The sequence below is a fragment of the Dreissena polymorpha genome, chromosome 4 (genome assembly GCF_020536995.1).
Source record: "Dreissena polymorpha isolate Duluth1 chromosome 4, UMN_Dpol_1.0, whole genome shotgun sequence".
NCBI lineage: Eukaryota > Metazoa > Mollusca > Bivalvia > Myida > Dreissenidae > Dreissena > Dreissena polymorpha.
In genome coordinates this window covers 14319034-14343065 of record NC_068358.1, presented here as the reverse complement: position 1 = coordinate 14343065, position 24032 = coordinate 14319034, and the positions used below count along the sequence as shown (strand labels likewise).

At 34.3% G+C, this 24032-nt stretch overlaps 2 protein-coding genes and 1 long non-coding RNA gene across 8 annotated transcripts in view; all 3 read right to left on the bottom strand.

Annotated features, from left to right (window-relative positions):
- The window catches only part of LOC127877853 (uncharacterized), a 49470-nt gene that overhangs the window by 5599 nt on the left and 19839 nt on the right, over positions 1 to 24032 (bottom strand). For 2 of the 4 annotated variants that reach the window (XM_052424146.1, XM_052424148.1), the window contains one exon: positions 23347 to 24014. The exons of the other annotated variants lie outside the window; for them this stretch is intronic. In XM_052424146.1, coding sequence (XP_052280106.1) covers positions 23715 to 24014 — 300 coding nt within the window. In that variant the 3' untranslated portion in view covers positions 23347 to 23714. Of the gene's footprint in view, positions 1 to 23346; positions 24015 to 24032 lie in introns of those variants that run through there. 4 annotated transcript variants of the gene reach the window in all.
- Positions 6186 to 15248, bottom strand: LOC127877861 (uncharacterized). Its single transcript, XR_008048646.1, has 4 exons — positions 15077 to 15248; positions 13572 to 13697; positions 13310 to 13332; positions 6186 to 6327 (listed from the first exon to the last, which is right to left on the bottom strand). It is a non-coding gene; the product is annotated as an uncharacterized LOC127877861 (long non-coding RNA).
- The window catches only part of LOC127877855 (uncharacterized), a 45849-nt gene continuing 43249 nt past the window's right edge, over positions 21433 to 24032 (bottom strand). Inside the window, exon 6 of one of the 3 annotated variants that reach the window (XR_008048634.1) lies at positions 21433 to 21800. The gene's annotated coding sequence lies outside the window, so the exon portion shown is untranslated. The other 2 variants (XR_008048635.1, XR_008048636.1) reach the window with 2 other exon arrangements.

Here is a 24032-nt window from a genome sequence, read left to right as displayed (position 1 = left end):
ATTTCCGAAAACGATTCGGAAATATGAAGCTCGATCCTGCTTTTTCCATACTGAAGACATATTCAGGCGATGTCATAGAGCAACAAGGGACAGTTATGGTGCATGTCAGTTATAATGGACAATCGCGAACAATGCAACTTTGCGTCGTAAAAGGTGATGGGCCTGCACTGTTCGGAAGGGACTGGCTGAGTCACATCAAACTGGACTGGGACACACTTTTTAACGTGAACTCTGTGACAACGGAAGGCCTGAAGATACGTCTAAATTCTATACTTGACAAACATAAAGGCGTGTTTAGTGACGGTATAGGACAGGTGAAGGGCATTAAGGCAAGGCTCACCCTAAATGAAAATGCTCAGCCTAAATTCATAAAGGCTAGGCCGGTACCGTACTCTATTAAGCTAAAAATAGAAAAAGAACTGGATAATCTCGAGAGTCAAGGAATCATCTCGAAAGTGGACACCAGTGAATGGGCGACACCGATCGTTCCTGTCGTAAAAGGAAACGGTGATGTGAGAATATGCGGTGATTTTAAGGTTACCGTAAATCAATCAATCAAGGTTGATAGATATCCTCTCCCAAGAATCGAGGACATTTTCGCCAATCTGTCAAATGGGCGAAAAAACAACAAGCTTAATATACGACAAGCGTACCTACAACTAGAATGCGAGGACGAAACCAAGGAGTTGCTAACGATCAACACCAACCGAGGATTGTACCGTTACAACCGGATGCCATATGGGGTTTCTTCTGCTCCAGCTATATGGCAACGCACAATGGACCAAATTCTTCAAGGAATCCCTGGGGTGCAGTGCATGCTGGATGATATGGTGATTACTGGTGAAAGTGATAGTGTGCATTTGGATAACTTACAAAAGGTGTTGTGTAGGTTACAGCAATATGGAATTAAAGTAAATAAGGACAAGTGTGAGTTTTTCGTGCCAAGGATTACATTCTGTGGTCATGAAATTGACGAACAAGGTTAATGGAAGTGTCAGGATAAAGTAGAGGCGGTATTGAATACACCACCTCCATGTGATGTTACATCACTTAGGGCATATCTCGGGGTACTCAATTATTACCACCGTTTTCTGCCAGATCTCGCGACCGTAACAAAGCCCATGAACGCATTGCTCGAGAAAAATCGAACATTCGTCTGGTCAAAAGAATGCCAGAGCGCGTTCGAAAAGTCGAAAACACTTATCATTACGGAACCTGTTCTTACACACTACAACCCGGAACTTCCGGTTAGGCTCGCGGCGGATGCCTCACCGTTCGGTATTTCCGGTATATTGTCACAAGTTATGCCAGATGGCTCAGAAAAGCCGATCGCGTTCGCATCAAGGTCACTTACCAAAACTGAAATGAAATATGCTCAAATCGATAGGGAAGCATGGGCAATTTATTGGGCAGTACAAAAGTATTACCCATATCTCTATGGTAGAAAGTTCACATTGGTTACTGATTGCCAACCCCTCACTTTAATATTCAGCCCGAGAAAAGCATTCCGGCAACGACTGCCGCACGCGTTCAGAGATATGCTATATTTCTCTTTGGATTCGATTACGATATACAGTACAAAAGTACTAAAATGCATACTCATGTGGACGGATTGTCGCGTTTACCCGCGCCGTCAAAGGAAAAGGGTAAAGAAATTTCAGTTGAAGTTGTGTTCTACACTTCTCAGTTAAAACAAATTCCGGTCACGAGCGCGGAAATCAGCCGTGAAACTAGGCGGGAGCGCGTTATGTCACGTGTATTTAGGAAAGTACAACAAGGTTGGAATACCAATGATAATGACCCTCTTTTGAAAGGCTATTACGCGCGACGAAATGAATTGACGATGCTTAATGTGGGGCATTAGGGTGATAATTCCCATTAAGATGCGCGAACGTGTGCTTGATTTATTGCACATCAGCCATCCAGGTATCGTTAAAATGAAGGCACTAGCGCGTAGTTACGTCTGGTGGCCTGGCATTGACACTGACATCGAACACATGGTTAAAAGATGCGAACCGTGTCAGATGCAACAGAAATCGCCCGCGAAAGTTCAGTTACACCCGTGGGAATGGCCTACGTCAAGTTGGGAGCAAATACATGTAGATTTCATAGGTCCATTTCTTGGACGCATGTTCTTGGTTATCGTAGATGCTCATTCGAAATGGCCAGAAAGTCATCGAAATGAAATCGATAACTTCTGAAAGAACAATTGAAGAATTGCGTACAATATTCGCAAGATACGGCTTGCCCAAGCAATTAGTATCAGACAATGGTTGTCAATTTACATCTGAAGAATTTTCTCTGTTTATGAAGAGAAACGGGATATGTCATATAAGAACTGCGGTAGCAAAACCGTCCACAAATGGTCTTGTGGAAAGGATCAATGGCTCTTTCAAATCTGCAATGCGCGCTTTAATGCATGAAAACACCGATTTCAATTTGAAGATCAACTCTGTCTTGTTGGCATATCGTAATACGCCACATTGTACGACGGGAGAAACGCCTGCAAAACTGTTTTTCGGTCGGAATTTGCGCAGTAAACTTGATTTGATGATACCCGACTCACAGACACGAGTCACTAATGGTCAAATGCAATTGTCAATGGCTGACAATAGTAAAGTTCGCAAATTCGAATTAGGCCAACGTGTCTTAGCGCGAGATTTCAGACCTACTTCAAGGGAAAAATGGATTCCTGGGTCAATAGTTTCTCGATATGGTCCACTATTATACAAAGTAGATATCAGGAATAATATGACATGGGAACGCCATGTTGATCAGCTTCGCGCGTCGGAAAAGCAGAAGTATTCTGTTATAAATTTACCTGTTTTCACACCCTTAGAAACTACTTTAAATGCCGCGAACACAAATGTCAGTGAACTTCAGCCGGTACCGAATTCGATGGAAATAAATGAGTCCCGGGATAATCGTAGTAATGATACGGATTTACGATTGCCAGAAAGACGCTATCCATTACGCAATAGAAGACCCCCCGAACGCCTGCAGTACTAATGACACTGATGGTTTAATGTAAGGCCAATTACGTTGTATAGTGGCATACAGACATTAACTTTAATTGGCAGGAGAGAAAGACAGGTTATCGGTTGTTTTTACAACCTGTGTCGAATTAGGACGCTCACTAATTTTCTTAAATTGCATGCTATAATGAAGAAAAGGTCATGCTTAGTTTAGAGAGGTCATGAACTTGAAATGGAAAGGTTTTATTGATTTATTATTCTAATGGTTAGAATTGTGTTCATTGATATTTACATGTAAACGGATTTGTATGTATGTTCATTTTTATTAATATGTATGATCAATGAAATTAAAAGGGGAGAATTGTTGTGTATTGAGATAATGCCGCTACGCCACGCCTACTTGTAAATGAAGCGTAGCAACGCTCCGCCCCATGTTCTCCATAACTGCATGTTGACCTCTGATCTGTGTTAGTTAGTTGTTAGGCATTGATCGCTTCTATCGTTGAATGACAATAAAGTAGCCACTGAAATTATATGCGTTTCACTTCGTTTGTTTACCCAAACACAACAGTTCTGTATTATACCTTCAAGCTTTCCAAAAGAAAGTGTATGGCATCATTTGGTTTCTGTTTATGTTTTTTGGTAAGGTCTTCAAACGCATCTGTCCATGCATCATCATACAAAGCCCCAAACTTGTCAGACAACTTCATCTGCATGGCTCTGTTTGGATCACTGAGATCAGCTGTATCTGGGATTTTATCAGTAAGCATGTGCCCTGATTATTTGCTAAATCTGCAAGAATAGAACTTAATGTTGGGCTGTTGAGATTCAGCCTTTTTGATACAATATATTTCAATTAATTTGCTAATTTTCTAATTAAAAACTATTTCTGAACACATCTACTACTTGATTTTGAAAAATGTATGCCCCAATGCACCACATGCACAATTAAAAAGGAAGTTTCTAAACATGTTTCCATTTTTACATTTTCGTCGTAACAGCTCAATTTATTATTTAAATCTTAAGCTGAAACCATTGTTTAATTTTTAGTAGCAGTGACATTGACGTTGTTCACATCTAATAGATGATAAATCCCAGATATAGGTGATAAGGCATCTTTGTATCAAATTTATTTACAATTGTTCAACCTATTTTCAAAATTTTGAGCATCAAGAATTTCCCAATCTACAATTTCCTTCAATATTATTCACGCACCCCATATGCAACCCCATGATAGGTCTTCATAAAAGTATTTATGTACTCAGTTTCAATAAATAGCTAAATTTGTAAATAAGTTATTCAGTGGAAACCATGTATTAAGTAACGTTGACAGTGTTCCCGTTTACAACCATACATGAAGGTTTAATATCTAAGACTCTTGTTTTATAGCAAAAGCTTAATAAGTCATAAAGTGGAATCCAATTTGAATTTTTTTACAAGCGACCTTGAACATTAGGTCATAAATGTCCCATGCAATCCAAGCCCAGTCTAAAAATAAGATTTGTGTAAGATGTATATATATTTAGTTTCAATACAATGGCTAAGTTTTATCTAGAGTTAGTGAGAAGACTTTAATTTTCAATATGTACTGAACTGATTTTCACCTTAAAACCATCCATCCCAAATGCAATCACACACTATGCATTGATTCAAGGTATCTATGTATAAAGTTTCAATACACATATCTGTATAATATGTAGATAAAATATTATTTTTGACTGCATATTCAAAGATTATGGTTATTATCAAATTAGATACAATGATGTTTCATGTTAAATTTTAACTGGCAAATGGCCTTAAGTTTGGGCTCACAGATTGTCCTTGACACTATTTAACAAGTCAGTTCTGCAATAATATTTAGTCATCAGTTAAATTTATTTCAGAAAAACAGAAGAAATGTTACACGTTACTATAGATTCCTTTCTTAGTTCATCTACACATTAAGGTCAGTAAACCGTGAAATTTTAAGTGGGATGCATTCAGTATTTTATGATCGGTTTAATCATATGGATATTTTCTTTAGTGGAAAAACAAACATAGGGCAAATAATTTTGCCAAAAATCTTTTTAAATAGTTCTCTCTTTACACAATTAGTTTGTTTCTGTACGATCAACCGCACATTTAGGTCATTCAACTTTGAAAGTCTGAACAAGATCCACCAAGGAGTTCAAAAGGTTTAACCATGAGATTCATATCATAGAAAAACACACAAGCGGCTATAATAATGCCACAACATTTAGCAACCCGAATTCCTTTCTTTTTAATCATCTACTCATGAGGGTCATGTAAGTTTGAGCATAATTCGCCCAGCCTCTTAAGATAAGTTCAAAACACAAGCATTTGGATGAAGGTACATGCAGCAATGGAAAAGGGCATAATTAGAAACTCCCACTCCGTAGTCTTAAAATGTGGCCTCTAAGAGATTTAACAAGATAAAAGTTAACAATGCCAGACATAGGGTGACCACACTTTGCGATCAAGTGAGCTATAAACAATATCATGTTTAATAAGTTTTTATGCAATGGATGCTGCATTGTTTTTAGAAATTCACAATAAAATAATTATCCTTACAATTATAAATGACTGAACCCAAGGGCACTTTAATTGGGATTAGAAAAATCAGTATAAGTACTAAAACCATTATGAGTGGAATGCACATGAAGCATCCCTACACATGGAACTGCAGTGTAGTAAAATTAAAGTAGGCAAATTGTGTAGTCCTCAGTTGAACCCCCCATAGAGGTTAAATAAAAAAACATTTTTGGAATCTGTAAAATTGTTTCGTAAATTATTTCATGGCAATTTTTTTTTTCTGGATAAGCATCAACCAAAAGAGGGACTTCCCATTCTTTATTAAATGTAGGAGGAATTACTTTTGGTATGCCGATTAAAGGTTAAATATAATGCCTTAAGACATTAATGTCTTACTTAACAACTTTACTAGCTACGATGCCAATGTCAACACTGAGCTGAGTGGAATGGATTGCTTTTGCTTTCAAGTCAAGCTAACAAATATAATAATGTGTTATCATATATGCACACCTATAAAGATATATAACATATTTTACCTGCTTTTCAAATCATTATATTATTTGTAGAGGCTCTGCAAATCATTTCCCAGTGACATTATAGTTATATCTCTATCCTCAATGTCTTGTTGATACCTCTTCACAGCATTGTCTAGTGTAGAAATATGTTGAAGATGTTGATTTCTTGTTTCCAATTGATCTGCAAATGCTTTGTTTTTTTCCTGAAGTTGCATTTCCAATTCACTGCATCTCTTTTCAAAACTGCCCACCTGCTGTTTGAGGCTATTCATATTTTGTTCAAATGTCCTGTTGTTTTCTTCTTGCTTAGTTCTGTGAAAAAGCATACAATTATTGGCATGCATGCAACATATTTGACATATTTACAAATCGCGATGTATTAAATAGAATGATATCAAATTTTCAAATGAATTTATACTAAATTGTTTAAAAACATTGTTAAAGATGTCGTTAAAAAATAACTTGGCGCTGCTTAAAACATGAAAATCAGAGAAACTAATAAATGCTTGCCATTAATGCATTTTGTTACTGGAAAGAAAGAGAACACAGTGATGGGGAAACAATTAACATTTCGATAAAGGACATCATGTTTTCAATTATTATTATTTACTAATTTAACTCAATAAATTGTGATATCCCAAGCTATGTCTGTATGTCTCCTAACTACAAACACAATTTCAATTAAATATCTCAAGATCTTGATTTGACATAATTTTAAGTTTCCTTTAGAAAACAATATACATCAAGTCACCAATCACACACAAATCAAGGATTGGATGTAAACTATTGTTTCTGTTAAATATTTCTTTATGAGATGCAAATGTTTCACGCTGAATTCGCGATAAGGTGGAGAAAGAAGTTTCCTTTGAATTTTAATAACATTGTTTAATTTTTAGATTTAATTGTTGAATACAATGTAAAAAAGATTTTATTCTATACGTAAAACAATGTTCTGAGCTTATTAAACACTAAACAAAAACCGAAACAACTTATTTATGAGTTATGAGGAATTAATTAATGCAAAATAATGTAATATAATACTTCAAAGTCATGGGGTAGTATTGCAAATTTTGAAATTCCATCGTATTATGTAAAACCAGCCAAAGTATTTGAAAATTCTATCCATTTTTAACAAAGCAATTTTCTGGACAAGATTTTAAGGTCATTTCCTATCATTTATGCTATATTGTGACCTTGAAATTGGCCCGAAGACAATATTTAAGTGTGCACACTACTTCGAATCATTCTGCTTATGAATTCTACTAAGTTATTGAAAAATCAATGTGTACAAAACAAAGTTATTATTTATACCACTAAGCACGTAATACATTTCCTTGTATCAAACTCAACTTAGATATTATTGGGCAAAATGTTCTGAATAAATTTCATGAAGATTGTGCAATAAATATGGCCTCAAGAGAGATAGAGATTTTTATTAAAGTGTACCTTATTAAATATTTCTTTCCTTGATCAAGTTTGGAACTACGGAGACATATTATTTTGAGAATTGTTCTGACACAAGTTCTATGAAGATGGGGGAGACATGTGGTCATTAGAATGTTCACAAGCTTTTCTTTACTATGACCTATATACATAGATATTGTCCTGTTTATGACCCAGTTTCAAGCTTGACTTTCATATAATTGGGATAAATGTTCTAGCAAAGTTTCTAAGCGATTTGGTGATAAGTATATCCTACAGCATGTTGACAATCTTTTTTTTTTATCTTACGTAGTTTTGACCCCATATGATCCAGTTTCAAACGTTCCAGAGGTATCATTTGGACAAACTTTCTTACTGTGTTTCCTATTATAGGCCAATAAATGCAGTCTCAAGAGAGTTCACAAGGCAAATGTTGACAACGCATGAAAGAAAATCCGCGACCAACCGCGCATGTGCTCTGGTGAGCTTAACATACACATAGTCCGTTAATGCAACAGAATTTCAGCAATATTTCCTACACAAATCTACAGTTTATTGTGTACAAACAGGCTAAGGGTTAAAGTGCTTCCAAACTGATGGAAACACAACTTCAAACGCATCTGTCCATGCCTCATAATACAAAGCTCCAAACTTGTATATAAATGTATCAATAATTAGAAAAACATTCTGATATATGGTGTTACTGTCATGACATACATCCCGATATATCCGAGCCTCAACCTTTATGCAATATGTCGTGGTAAATAAAAATAATACCTAACACGTTGTATTCTGAACAATTAATCTCTTAAACAGTCCTGGTAACAAGAAACCTGATACGTACGTGCAACGGGAGAAGTAAGTATATCCTTTTAGCAATGATTTGATTTTACAACATACTTTTTGTTTGTAGTGGTTAATTGATGATAATTGGAAGTATTACTGCTGTTTGTTATAAAGCTTCGGTTTAATAAAATGTGTTTGGTTTATTTATGTATATTTAAATAGGTGTTATGAAATTATTTTGGTAAGTTTTGAATTTGATAGTAAAATAGATTCGGATCATTGTGGCAATTAAAAATTGCTTGTTGTTGTTTGAGCCCATCATGTTGTTTGTTTTTTGTGTCCATTTTTATACAATAAATCCATTATTTATCAGATTTATATAAATTGTGATATCGATCTTAGCAATGCATGTCTGTAATGGTAAATTACGTTATGTTAGTGAAATGAAACTCATAAAAGAGGGTCCGCAAGGGCCCACCTTAGGTCACACACCTGTGATCTATGTTTTAACTCTTCTTGACCCAGATTTTACCATGACTTTTTATTATAAGAATAAACAGTCTGACTAAGTTTCATAGAGCCACAGTTATAAATGTGGCCTCAAGAATGATAACAATGAAATTCTAAGATATGACCTGGTGACCTAATTTTTTGGCACGTGACCCTGATCTTAGATATTGTCAAGAAAATCATTCTGAGTGACTTTCATCAAAATGTATTCATAAATCGGGCCCCTACAAATGTTTTTCTAAAATATTATCTGGTGGCATTGTTTCTAAACACAGATGACCCAGATTTTAAATTGGTCATAATAGTTTCCCGATAAACATTCTGAACAAGTTTCATTAAGATTGAGTAATAAATTTGGCATCAGTTTTTAATCGATCTAGTGGTCGGACGATTGTGACCCAGATTCGAACTTGGCCTTTACATTTTCCAGTTAAACATTATGACCAAGTTTCGTTAAGTGTGAGTCAGAAAATGTTGGCCTCGAAAGTGGTAACAATTTGTTGTTAAGATTTCACCTAGTTATGTAGTTTTTAACACCCGTTGGTCAGATGTTTACTCAGTGAAGATATGTCATGCTTAATATTCTGAACAAGTTTTGTTATAATTTGATGAAACATGTGGTCTTTAGAGCGGTAAAGAGCTAAACGTTTACGACGGACAACAAACGCCGGCCATATATAGACGACACTAATTTACCATGAGGAATATGTGCTTATAATGATTAAAAAACAATGGATTACAAATTAAGACATTATAAGGAATAGATTCGTCTTATGAACATGCATTTCCTGTAAATGTACAATATGTTCGTATATTTTTTTACTCAGTAAATGATGCATAGAAATTCAACACGAGGTCAACGACGGCGCTCTTTCGCTCACGTGTTTAATGGGATGTGGCGAGTTTCGAACTCAGGTATATAATCTAAACTGATCTCCACAATCTTTCAAAAGTACAACAATCCGATGTGACAAACCAAATATTAATAAGATTTTAAACATTTCACGGCAAGGCTTGAAAGACGAATAAAACAATAAAGTATTTACGATACACGTTTACATAAATCCTCACGTGTCTGGCCTCTTTTGGGAAACCATGGTAACAATTGATGTTGAGGACCAATAAATTATGTTACAAACAAAACCGCTCTTACTTGCGGTTCCAGAGAAGAACCTCTAAACAAAGTAACACATTAAGTATTAACCTCTGTGTATTGCAGTGTCATGAATTGGTTTTAAATTTCCTCATTAAAAAATTATTTTAAGCTACTTTGACCTGCAAATGCAGAGAAAATAATGATTTTAACAAAGTTTAAGAGTTGGCCACCCAAGAATCATTATTTTAAAGTTTCGCCCAACGGTTTAGAAGGAGTTTACGCTTGAAGTTAATTGTTGACGACCAACTACTGAAGACGCCATAAGACAAAAGGTAACCTACCATAATATCTCACCATGAGCGTGCTCAAGCAAGCTAAAAGGAATTAGCTACAGTGAAAACATTGATTTGAAAATAACAAGAACAGTAATAATTTGGGTTTTGAAATGAATTCACTTCGTCAATGGAATGTTCATTAAATATATACATCCTGAAACCTGACTTTTACTTTTAAAACCACAGCTAGAGTATTACATGTTTTAAAATCTACAGATATACCGTTTAATCGGCTTAGTTTCGCTTCAAGCCATTGTTTTTGTTTTGAAGCTGAACAATTTGTGTATTTATGTGTAAGCAACAGATAATAATTATGAAAATGCCATTATGCAAACAGTTTTAATAATTTAAGATGTAATAAATCATATATAATATTTAATTCAGTTAAGTTTAATATTGCGATGTTGACTTAATATCCTTATAAAAAGATGTTTTTTCTGACAACAGACTGACAACTTATTGATGAAACCTTGGCTTTTGACTGGTCACATATATGTCTATGTAACAAAATAGAACTGGTAAGACGCTGAATTGAAATGCTTAGTCAATAAACTGCCAACAAACTATGGTATTTCCAAACTGTTTTAATAGCTTTAAAAAACATTGGATGCACACTTGAAAAAATAACGCGAAAGTTGCTACTGGCTGAAGAAACGTAAACGTCAAGCGGAAAATTCACTGGCACTGTATTTTGTTATAAAAATATACCTGACAACACATATCATCATCATCATCATCATCAAATCAAAATCTTTATCATCATTATCATCTAAATGAAAATATAAAATATCTTATTTATGCAACAGCAATTTCAACCATCATACCTTTCAACTTTCATTTTTAAACCTTTTAGCAGTGTATCCATGCACTGAAGAATGCTGCTATAGAATAGTCGTACTCATATTATCACAAACGAAACAGTAGACCGAATAAAAGCATAGCTTGTTCAAGAAAACAAGTTTAAGAAGTTTTATATATGTCGTACTTAGTTGTACATGTATATGGTTTTAAGTAAAGTTGAAATAGCTGTACAGCGCTACGGGTACTGAGGAATGAGAAGCAAGCCAAAGTATGTAAAAAAGCAGCATGAAAACTAACGATTTACATGGCTAATTGCAATCTATAACTGGTTCATGCGAATAAGAATCGATGCTGTATCTTCAAAACATGCTATATAAACAATAATCGGTAAATTAAAAAAGAAACAAGAGGTATCTCGCATACAAATCACGACTCTGATAATCGTAAAGCGGTGGACAGTGGGCTCCATAAATGGTTGCAGTAAAGATTAATGTGTATAAGACACTTGCGAAATGGACTTTTTGCTTCTGGCTTCTGTTGCTTAATAGCAATAGAGTTTAAGTTTTATTTAAAAGTCAGGTTTCCCAATTAGATGTCATCCAACTATTTGGTTATGAGCACGTGACACAGTTTTGCGCCCATCCAAGACAAAGAGCGATAATACTAGCTCAAAATGATCAGATAACGCGAGTTTAATCCGTTAGTACCAAGAGTTGACATTCATTAACCACGAAATATAATTTTCTGAAAAGTAATTTGAAATAAGATCATCAAATATGAAGACTCTTACTAACATTCATGACTGTTTTTCAAATCGTTAAGCAATTTGTTTAAATTTCCCCATCAGGCCTCAAAAAGCAAAATTGTATTATATCCTTTTAATAAATTATTGATACTTCTTTACTGCATGGTCTTAAAGCACACACACTTACTTTATTTAATATTGTATGTTCATGTTATTGTGTAGCCTTGAGATATTAATAATTCCTTACTTAAAGGTAAAGATATACATTCACATCAAACAGTAAAACGTCAATAGAGACGTGTTCGAGGAAACAAACTTAACTGAATGCTTAGCACGAAAATTAGTCATAAAATTGTGCACGCCTTATATTCGCAGTACATATTTTATATTTAAGAATATCTATATTCAGTTTCGTTAATAAAGGTGTGAGTTATGCTATGAGTATTTATTTACGAACTGACAGTACAACGTGTTGACAATGCTTTGAAATTCAAACTGCCAAACATAGTTCAATTCATATAAAGTAAATAAAAGTGCAAAATGTGTAAACATGGTGCAAGATCAACATTTTTTTTTCGGGGGGGGGGGGGGGGGGGGGAGTGTTTAAACACGGACTAGACAGAATGTAAACACACTTTAAGAACTTTATTTTTGAAAATATTTCAAGTTATTAAAATACATTTGCAAAAAAATCGCAAATGCATAAAAGACAGTTTTTCTTTCAGTTTATGCAAGATATCTTAAGATTTAAGAATATATCCATTAATAAGTCTGACATCGGTGCCAACATTTCACGATGCGTGCTGCATATATGTGTAGATTAGGCTGTTCACATCGCGTTTTTGGCCAAAACTATAGGCTTCTTAAATAAAATGATTCTGATGTATTTCAAATTGCCATAAGCAGCCTTAAAAACTGTTTTTCATGCACCAGTTGAAATTCTTAAGAATTTTTTAAAAAGTTATTTGAAGAAAGCACCACTTAACGGTGTGTTTACATCTATTAAAGTTCAATGGAGAACCCCACAAAGTCACGTGATCCTGCACCCGGTATATATTTTATTTACAACTTCCTTTTGTTAAAGTTAACGTTTTAGTATTTTCAGTTCACAGATTTATTGTGTTAGATCATATATAGTTTTCAGTTTGACTTCTGCTAAATTTTGAAATTCCGGTTTTTATCTGTAGATTAGTCATTAAAAAGACAAGAGATAATAATTCAAGAGATGAACACCAATTCATCACGGGAAAATATTAATAAGCCAATCAAAGACCGTGTGAAATACTTTATTCTGCATACGTGTTTGAAGCCGTGCTCACGAATCTCTTAATAAGCAAATTATAGTTTCCTTCAATTTGATTCGACTGTATGTACAGTTTAGTAATTTTCTTATACATGATCAAGCAAACAAATTAACTTTGTCAAGTATGGATAATGAGCTTTATTATGGAAACATACGAATATATTGTCTGAAAGATAAAGTAGCATATGCATGTCTGCTTATAATATTAAGACATAGTGTGAACAATGCATTATCCAACAACTGAATATTACTGTATTATGGTCTACAAAATACAGCAAACAATACTTACCCAGTCACAGGTATAATCACTTGCTGCAATAAATACAATAATTTTAAAATGATTTAACGATAAAACAAAACTGCAGATGTCTGACTACAATAATATGGCATGTATAAATTTATTGAGAAATGGCTTTAATTTATCATACAACTAAAATCTTTAAATTGTTTACATAAAATAAACAATGTTATATAATATCATCATGTATTTTATGCATATGATGTTACGGTCAATGTGCGGTTCATGTGTCCAAGATTTATGAACAACCAACCTCAGACACTTTCTTGAAGAAGTTGTTAAGGTGTTCTTGTGCCTTTTTGGCCTCGTTCATCGCCTCTTCTGAAACCGCCACGTGACTAAGTTGTCTTCGTCTTCCTGGGACCTGGTCTGCCATTTTCTGAAAAAATTAACGTGTTCACTGATTGAAAAAAAATTCAACACTAAATACATGGCTACGAAAAATGTATAAATCATCGTTTCGTTCTGTGTGTGTGTTTTTTTTATAATCATCAATGGAAAGGGTTAAAATATTTAAAAAAACGTGTTTAATGATTGTTATTGAAACTTTTGATAACGCGTATGTAGCTATAATGACTTGTAAAATACACTATTAAGATTTTAAATCTGAATGGAAATGAAGAAACGCGTTAGAGTTTACTTCTCTCAAAGGACCCGGTTTGAATCCCGATGAAAGCAACATATTATAAATTCTTGTTCCAGGAATCATAATTTATTTAGCTTTTCTATAATAGTATAGTTTTGTTTTATAAACACATTTCATGGCTTTAAACAAAATACGGCTATTTGTGAACATGTCTCTTTTAGTATTTACAAACAATCTTGACTTCAAACTAAATCTAACGAATTTCGTTGACGATATTTGTCAAGTGATGTTAAAATGAATGATCTATAAAAAAGGTATTGCTTAATTCTCAAGGATGTTTACTGGCGTAAGATATCGGCAGATTTGAAGGATGACATCTTAAGGGCACGCAAATACGAAAATAAGGTCATTTGTTGTTCTTTCGTGTTCGCGAATTCAAAGATCGTCAAAATTAGAACATGCCAATACATACAATTTTTTATCCTGACTCATACATCAGTCGTTCCGGTGTGTTTGCGGGTTCCCGGCATTGATAACCGCTGGAACACCATGACGATATTCCAGAAATCAGCCACCATGCCAAGACAATCGAATTTTGATGCTTGCCAGCACTTACTGATGCGGTATCATAATATATTCAGTAAGGAGGGAAGGCGGTGTCAATTGTTCCGATAGTTTTTTTTAAATAATAATCATATTATTATTTATAATAATTGAACATCTATTCAAGGATTGTTATAATGTGGATTAACGGTTATGAATATTTCATGCGTTCTGCATGCGACCATAGCTTATGGCTATCGCGTGCGCACGCAATAGCTATCGCAATGTAAAAGCTATCGTTTGAGTACGTAGTAGTTACTGCGTTCGCACGTCATAGTTATGATAGCGCAAGTAAATTATTTCTCATGCCACCTTTATGCCACCGTATACTGGTATATAGAGCTTATTGATACATGTTTATCTAGACGCTACTTCCGATTTAGATTATTACTGTGAGCGTTTGTGGAATCAAAACTACGAATAGTGCTCCCAAATCAAACTTTGAAATTACTGGTACTTAGTTTAAAAAATGCCTTTATATTATCGAATAAATGACAGGCCGTGTCTATAATGTAAATATTTCTACCCCTAAATATGCGTACAAAAGAACACGAGGAAGAATCTCTTACTCGCAATCCGAGTTTTACAGATGATAATCCATAGCAGTCCCGATAGTATAATGGTTTAACTGATCCAAACAGACACCTTCTGAGATATGAGAAAATAAAGCAATTATACATACATGATTTATTATATCAAAATTCGTTTAAATCAAATATCCAGTCAATTTTCCAGGACGGGCTAATATCTGCGTGTAAAAGTATATAATAAACAGTAAGCTAACGCTTTATAAATTAATGCTTTAAGATCATAAATGCCCATAACTGATAAGAGTTATCCTATATTCGGTATTATTGTGTTGTGTGTGTACATATGCTTCCGGTCAGGCTTTTATATGTATGAATATGTAGACCACAACATGGCTTTCCTAAATGGATGATTTTGTTTATTGTTGTAACATTATATAACTGAAGAGCATAAACCCACACATAAACAGACATATTCTATTACATATAAGAATCTACCCGATTAGCGGATGCGTGATTCCGGATATCGTATGATTTCAGATATTGCCCTATATTTTAACCAGAGAAAAACACGTTGTTTAAGGCTATGATATACATTAGCTCCAGGCCCGTAGCCAGGGTTATGAAAAGGGGGGTGCGAATTTTTGCCATCGACGATTGTTATTGAGCAACGAAGTGGCGAAGGGGGTATGTGCGGGAGGGGATGTCCCCCTCCTGCAATCGGGGGCTTTGAAGGTCCTCCCCCTAGAAATATTTGAAAATGAAACGTAAACTACTGCATTCTGGTATATATACATCATTTTGTACGGTGTTTAACCCGACACCAGTATGCGCGCACACACTTTGTTTACGTATGTAACAACAAATTAATAGAACGTTAAATCAAACAATAAGAACTGTATACAATATCATTATTTATTGGAATCTTGGAATCTTGATAACATTGGTGTGTTTCACTATTCCAACATTCTACCATTCATAAATCGAGCACATTAAATGGAAATATTTGACTTTTTTTCAAAACAATTGTTTGTCTGCTACTATGAATAGTACCAGAGGGTTAGCATTGCTCTAAACACTGATTAACAAAACTGGGTCTTCTCTAATCTGCATCAATACTAAAAAGAAATCAAAATGGTATTACTGGTAACTTTATTTTTTTTTTAAACTATTTTTAACAAATAAGTTATCGTTTTCTAAACAAATTTCAGAAAAATATAACACTTAAGGCTTCATTAAGACCCTATAACCACAAACTACTGGCCCTATGGTCTCAACGTCCTTAACAATGTATACCAGGACTTCGAAGAAAAAGATGTACTTATTTTCCCATTATATGCTCAAGATCACAGTTGATGAACATTGAACGTTAACGTCCACCTGATCATATGTTATAACGTTTTTAATTCATTATAACAACTGTTTTCAGAGTAGGACATTCTAAGTGTCAAGTTTGACATAATGAAAACATTGTGGAAAGTTATGTATGTGGAGCAGAACAGAATGCCATTAAGTGTTGGTAAACTACAAAAAAAGCTACATTGCTTTGTAGAAATGATTTGTTCTCTTGTCACTCAACAACAAAATTAGCCTGTCTTGAGCATAGCTGATATTTTTGTTGCTGGATAACCATTTAGGGAATCCGAAAATGGTTGTACGGGGATATAACAAAAAGACAACGCAGTCTGTCGAAAATGCTGTGCACAATGTGTAATTGTTTTAAGTCGTGGCTTCATCATTTTGTTATGATATCTATTAAAGTTATGGCTTTAACAGACATTAATAACCATGACAAAAGTTACAAAACAATCATTTAGTATCAAATATCTATAAATAAGCAATACAATAAAATTTGTACGGATTAGAGTGACAGGTTAATAATTATGCATTATACAGAAACAAATATCCATTTATAACAAAGATTCCAATTCCATTTTGCGGGGACAGGCTTCCTAGATCTTCTCAAATTTTGCTGTCAAAACTTATGTTGATTTCAACAATTCTACGGTTAAAAATTGTAAATAAAAATCACGCGCTATCTTGGGAATGACTTAATCGAGAAATTACTTATATGGTGATCTTTCGGTTGCATATTGAATACATTATTTTAACGCTGAAATACGAAGTCTCACTGGGTTCCTGGAAAAATAGATAACCGTTTTGCGCCAAATAAAGTTGGTTGCAACTTATAGAACATTTTTTTACTCGTCAAAAAAGATTGGGTGCGAACGCACCCAACGCACCCCCCTGGCTACGGGTATGAGCTCGTTCTTTTGGCTCTGTTTACTACGGAATCCGGATTGTGCCATCTATAATCTCGCACTTCTTTCATCAAGGGCGACACTAGACACACGAAGCGATACTTGATCTTTTTCTTGACAGTCGCGGCGACGCACGATATATTTAACACGATATATCGCCTTTATTGCTACCTACACAAGGGCGATATATCGTGTTAAATATATCGTGCGTCGCTGCGACTGTCAAGAAAAAGATCAAGTATCGCCGCGACTGTCAAGAAAAATATCAAGTATTGCCGCGACTGTCAAGAAAAAGATCAAGTATCGCTTCATGTGTCTAGTGTCGCCCTTGATGAAAGAAATGCGAAATTATAGATGGCACTATCCGGATTCCGTAGTTTACGGTGTTCAGATATGGGAGGCGGAAAACTACCACGGGCGAGGCATGGTCAGGGGTGATAACCCCCAAAAAGGGTTAGGGTAAGGGTTAGGGTTAGGGGTCGGGTTAGGGTTGGGTTTAGGCTTACCCAAACCCAACCCGACCCCTAACACTAACCCTGACCCTTACCCTAACCCTCTAAACCCCCCCCCCCCCCCCTTGCGCAATACCATACCATGCCTCGCCCGTTGTAGTTTTCCGCCTCCCGAGTTAATTAAGCGCAAATATTCGAAACGTGAGAGAGAAACATTCTATAAATAAGGTATGCTATTCAATCCCGCATGTTTACACCTAGTCATAAGTTAACGATGTGAGTAATAATTTGTGTTGGGTGTTCAATTATTGATTAAACTCTATACACATTGATCAGAAGGAGCGAATACGTTATCGTACGATTTCCTGAAATCGATACTCGCGTGGCCCCTTATTTTGTCTCATTTTGTTTACATTTAGAACGCGTCTTCGTGATGACGTCGCACGCTTGCGCCCCGAATAAATAAAGGCACGACCAAAATAAGGAAAAGACACACACATATATTTGCATTTCAAAATCTTATTTAAACTGAAATAATCTAAATGTATCCCTATTCCATACACTTTTCGGTCCTCTTCATTAAACTTCTACATTAATTACAAAGTTAGGCAGTCGACTGCGCTGTCATGTATTTGATTTATTTTAAAGAAAATGCTTGTTTTCCAAATTCTCAGAAAATGTTGTATCAGACATTCTAGCATAAACGCCATAAGAACTGTGCACGCACACCGCGAAAAAAGGTGACATGACAATATACCCCGTTCCGAGTAGATGTTAATTTTTTCAAATCTTAAGATAGTAACATATATCAGAGGGGGTAATCACGTGACACACAAGATGGCGACGTCCTACCGAGGCAGGTATTTTTCGTCATTTTATACCCTTTATTACTTGTATTATTGTTTTTATTCCGCTCACTTTCCAGCCATATTTGGAAGAAAGTTACTGGCTTCTATTTTATAGTAATATTCGCTCTATATCTCGACTTTACTCGGTGCGAAATTTCTTAGCGGGATGACCTAGTTAGGACTCCACTAAGAAAATTTGCGGGGAGTAAAGTCGAGATATAAAGCGAATTAAAATACAATATAAACGCTAACCACTTTTTTACCGAAAGGGCTGGAGAGTGAGCGTCATTTAAAAAATAAACAGAAGTAATAAAGGGTATAAAACGGCGAAAAATAACTGTCTCTGTATGGACGTCGCCATCTTGGCAATCACGTGATTACCCTCTCTGATATATACCAAATTAAAAAAAATGCGAATATGCCTATTTGTGTTTTTTGACTTGGATACTGATGACGAAAAGACCAAACAACCGATATTGAGGGTTATCCTAACGGCCCGATGTTATTTTCGATTTTAAATATGGAACATAAAACAATACATAACACACGGTTTAAACCAAATTTTTAAAGGAAATCATGATATATCTAGCCTTAGTATTTAGAAAGTGGGTATACATATTTACGATTTATAAATCCCATTATATTGAATTTGTTTATTGTTTGAAGAATGGACGGAGAGTTAAAGATGACAACATATTTTATGGTATTGATCTTGAGAGTCCATTATGTTCAGTCGAATAGTGCGGGTTACCATAAGGCATTTGTATCAACAACATTCATAGGAGCCCCAGCCTGAGTTATGATTAAATTCGCGGGGATTTATATCTTTGTTCAAGACAAAGTCCAAATACTAGGGGGGGAGGGGGGCATGCTTATACGGGGAGCTTACCACGTTTAAGTAAGGTTAGTTGGAACTTAATTCCAAGATGGCGTAGTTTTTGTGCTTTTCGTGAAGGCGTAGCGGATATTTCGCCCGGTAGGCCACTTCGTATTTATATTTATATTAAATGAAAACGCCATTTCGGCTCTACGGTGTGTGTGCTTCCCTCGGTTTTTTGTTTTAAGATTGTAGACGTCGGGATAAAATTTATTGAAGGAAACCGTCAACAAATCTGTTGTCTACTTACGTGACGTTCGGATGTACACATATCATTTTCTTTGATAATACACACTATTTACGCACTTTTACAGTAAAATTTATCTAAAGTCACGATTTGATAATTGCCCGCGATTTTATAAAATATTTAGTTTTGTGGTGTTTTCGCTTATCTCTAGGAAACAAAAGTAAATTTCGTAAATAACATAATTCATTTGCCCGCGATATAGTTTGGCAGTCGAAAATTTTAGAACAGGCGTTATTTTCACATAATCAAAAACATTCACCGTAAGTGAAATTAAAATTCATTATGCACAATACAACCGGACGCAACCACCTTTTCTCACTGCAATGACGTAAGGCATATTAACAACCCATTAATAAAGTTTTCTATTGTCTATAGATATTTGAGTGAGCTGTCAACACTTCAAAACAAAGTACACATTAAATTTAGCCCTCCGAGCATGGCAGAAGCAGCAACACAGATACAATAATGGTGATGACATGTATGCATTGAATATAGTAATCTTTGCAATTAGTTTTTTGTTAAATATACATATATGTCGCGTCAAACTTGCCTGAATAACATTTATGAAGTTTGTCATAATTCCCGGATGAATTTACGAAATAGTTTTGATCTGGGAAAATATTAGAATTTATCTTGTTAACAATTGTTAAATAGGCTTTTTTTTGGATTTTAAAATGGAAGATGGGATTAAACACTGAATGCTGGGATTCAATCGTTCAATTCTTTCATTGAGAATAAAATAAACCCATTTAAGTGTGATTGATTTTGCGATCAAAAGCAAATGAAAATATTAAAGGAGAATTTCTTTTCTAAAGTATTCTCAAGGAATAACACGCCACACTTCAGGTGTTCAACCTTTGCTTGGCAACATCTTTTATGTTTACTATTTGGATATAAACTTGATAACATCCGTAACAAATGTGTTACATATTATAGTCATACGTTATATATTATAGACATATCATTTCATTAAATGAACTTCGTGCTTGAACAATTTAAAGATCGTATTTATATTTGCGCTTCATATATTGAATTCATAAAGCTCCATTTAAATAAAGGTCATACAATGCATACTTCAATTTTCTGACGGTCTCACTCTTTGTTATTCATATATTTATTTGGTAGTCAATCTTAGGTTGAAGCTATAATACAGACATATGGTTTCAACATAATGTGGTAAAATGTTATGTTTTTTAATATTATTTTGCAGTTCATCTTCAACTTCTGTCGACTGTCACGTTCGGTCGTTTTTTGTCAACGTCAAATACTATCTTTAGCGTTAGCCGTAATATGTCAGTTTGGATTCTGAAAAAGGAGTAAAAATGTATTTAACATAAAATGTATGTAAAATGCGGTAAATTAAAAATAATTTAAAAAGTTCAGAACGTGCATACTTGAACATAACACTGTGATGTATTCAACTACCTTAATAACACTTATTAAAGACATTATTTAAAATTCATTTATTTTTGCTTTTTCAAATTCATTTTTTGGCTTCTTCAAACTGGTGTTCGTTTCAGTGCGCATTTTTTTGTTAACATCAAATACTATCTTTAACGTTAGCCGTAAAATGTCAGTTTACATTCTGAAAAAGGAGTAAAAATGTATTTAACATAAAATGTATGTAAAATGCGGTAAACAAATCAGAAATAATTAAAACTGTTAACAAAAGTGCATACTGAAACATCAACCAAATAAGTAAATAAAAGTCAAAATTTTATATATTGTATATTTATCAAATCATAACGGCTATACAAAACACTCAAACCATAGAACCAGTCAGAAAAAACTATCAAGACAATTAACATGCATATACATTCTATTCAAGCTAGACTGACATGAATGCTTTCGTTTCTTGCCATGTGCATAACAAATCATATTGTAATCATACTCCAAAATACCTCATTGGAACAGCGGACTTGTCCATTACATGCGAGAGGTTACAGATACAGAAGAATGCTTTAAAAAACAAATCATGATTTCATTAACATTACAACCACCAAGAGGCAAAAACATGGACTTGAAATGGACAATGCAATGTGAATTTTAAGATTGAACTTCTAAAACGAGAGACCTTAAACCTATATCCGTAGAAATGTTTCCTGCAGGTTCATCAAATTGACAAATAATTAAAAAGCATGCCATGTGTGACCAACATTTGATTCCAACTAAACAAATAAGTGATGTAATATACCTTTAGATTACGTCCTGTATACACTTACTTTGCCGTAGGCACTATTTCCAGTTTACAGAAGAATTTACATTTGCAGGTAAACTTCATATATGTTAAGCCAAATGATGTCTTTGTTTTACCAAATAAAGTGAAAAAGCTGCAAAACAGTTTTGTGCAGCAGTAAGTCATTTAACAGGAGCTGTCTAAAGACTATTTCTCCGCTTTGAAAGTACATTGTGTTCTGTAAGTGACCTGATATTTGACCACAAAAACATATTTGAAGAGGAATAGCTGACATAGTTATATATTATATATACATTTATAAATAGTGATCATACAAAAAATAAGATTGTCAAATTATTACCAATTTATTAAGTTGCATTTAATTAAGTCTAAGAGCAATGTATGCTTGGAAGCTAAAATCACAAAATGATACAGTTCAATACCTTAATCCAAGCTACAGTTATTGATTATAATTTTATTTATCACTTTTCATATTGCATTTGACCCAACTGGTCCCAAATGAATCCCACTCCAGGTCTGCATGTCTAAGTCCAACAAACATAATTAAAGCAAAAACCCTCAATCCAAATTAAAGTAAAGAGACAGAAACACGTGTTTCAATTTTAAGAAGCAAACCATTTACCATCCACACACAATAACGTCACAATATCTCAATCATAATTGAAAACAAAAACTGTCGATTAAACAATTGATTGTGACTGTTAAGTATCAGTCTTGAGTGTTACACTTCAACTGGTCATCAGGTAAACTATATGCAGAAAACTTAATGTAATAACAAGTAGAACATTATGATGTTGAGTAAGTGTATCATTAAGTAATGGAAACTTTAATAACCCAATGATTCCCATAAGTCAAATTTATGACAAACAAGTAAAGAATAATAGACCATGAATATCATTCAAATGCCATTCTTATGAGCTATGAAACAAGAACTTAATATACAGGTTTAGCTTCTCATTAAACAATAAACAAGCGTCATAATAACAATCACATAATTGACATCATTATTTGATATAGTCAGTATTACATACAAACACATACATTTAAAAAAAATGTCTAAAAATATTTTTTGTTAAATAATCGAATACATTGAAATCATGAAATGACATAAAATTAAATAAGAATAGATAACAAATTTGGAAATGATCACCCATGCATCAACCATAGTCTTATCAAAAGTAAAATGAACATGCTTCCAACATGTACATGCAAAACATGTTTGTTTTTCTGCAGAGCTGTTGCAAATTGCTATTGAACCATGACCTTGATCTTTTAAGGACACATTTTGTAATTTATGTGTCTGGTCTTGGGGAATAAATGTCCAACATATTCCATTTTGTCATTACACAACAAGTTATGAAGCAGTAATTAAAATTGAACTGACATTCAAACCTTCAAAAACGAATAATAGCAATTGCATCAACATAATTTAAATTCACTTATTTTGTGTTGCTTTAAACATCAAGGATAAAACATACATGTACCAACATTACAATCAATACTGAAAAGCTTATTAGTACAAAAGCTTGGTAAATAAATAAATGATGTTATATTAAAGGAAGCTGCACGTCAGTGATGCTTTCCTGATAATTGATGAAGTTACATTCTCAAAAAAGGTTTCCACAGTCATACAAGTACAAAACTTAAGTCCTTTTACATTTCGGGAAAGATAAATATATTTAACTATAGTTCATATACCTTCAAATACAAACATGATTCTGAACAAATCAATAAACTGGATCATGTTTATTTTTACAAACAATGCATATACCAGTGATCAAATAAAGCTATATAACAATTATTTTTTAGGAGGCCTTCCTACTTTTCTCTCAGTTGAAACAGTTCCCTTAGAAAGCATCCCGCCCCCTTCTTCAGCGTTGTACAGTGGTGGCCAGACCAGAAACTCCACTGTTTCTCCCGATTCGGAGTATGCAGTATGTCGATTTGGGTCAAATTTGTCGCCTTTTTTAATATTGAAATCTATATAGAGGGGAGGTTCAGCTAACGCCATTAGCCAACAAACATCAACACATCCTTCGAGGTATTTCAAGCAATCATCACTCAACTTCTGTTTTTTCTTCATTTTCATTATGAAACACTGCAAAGCACAAGTCTC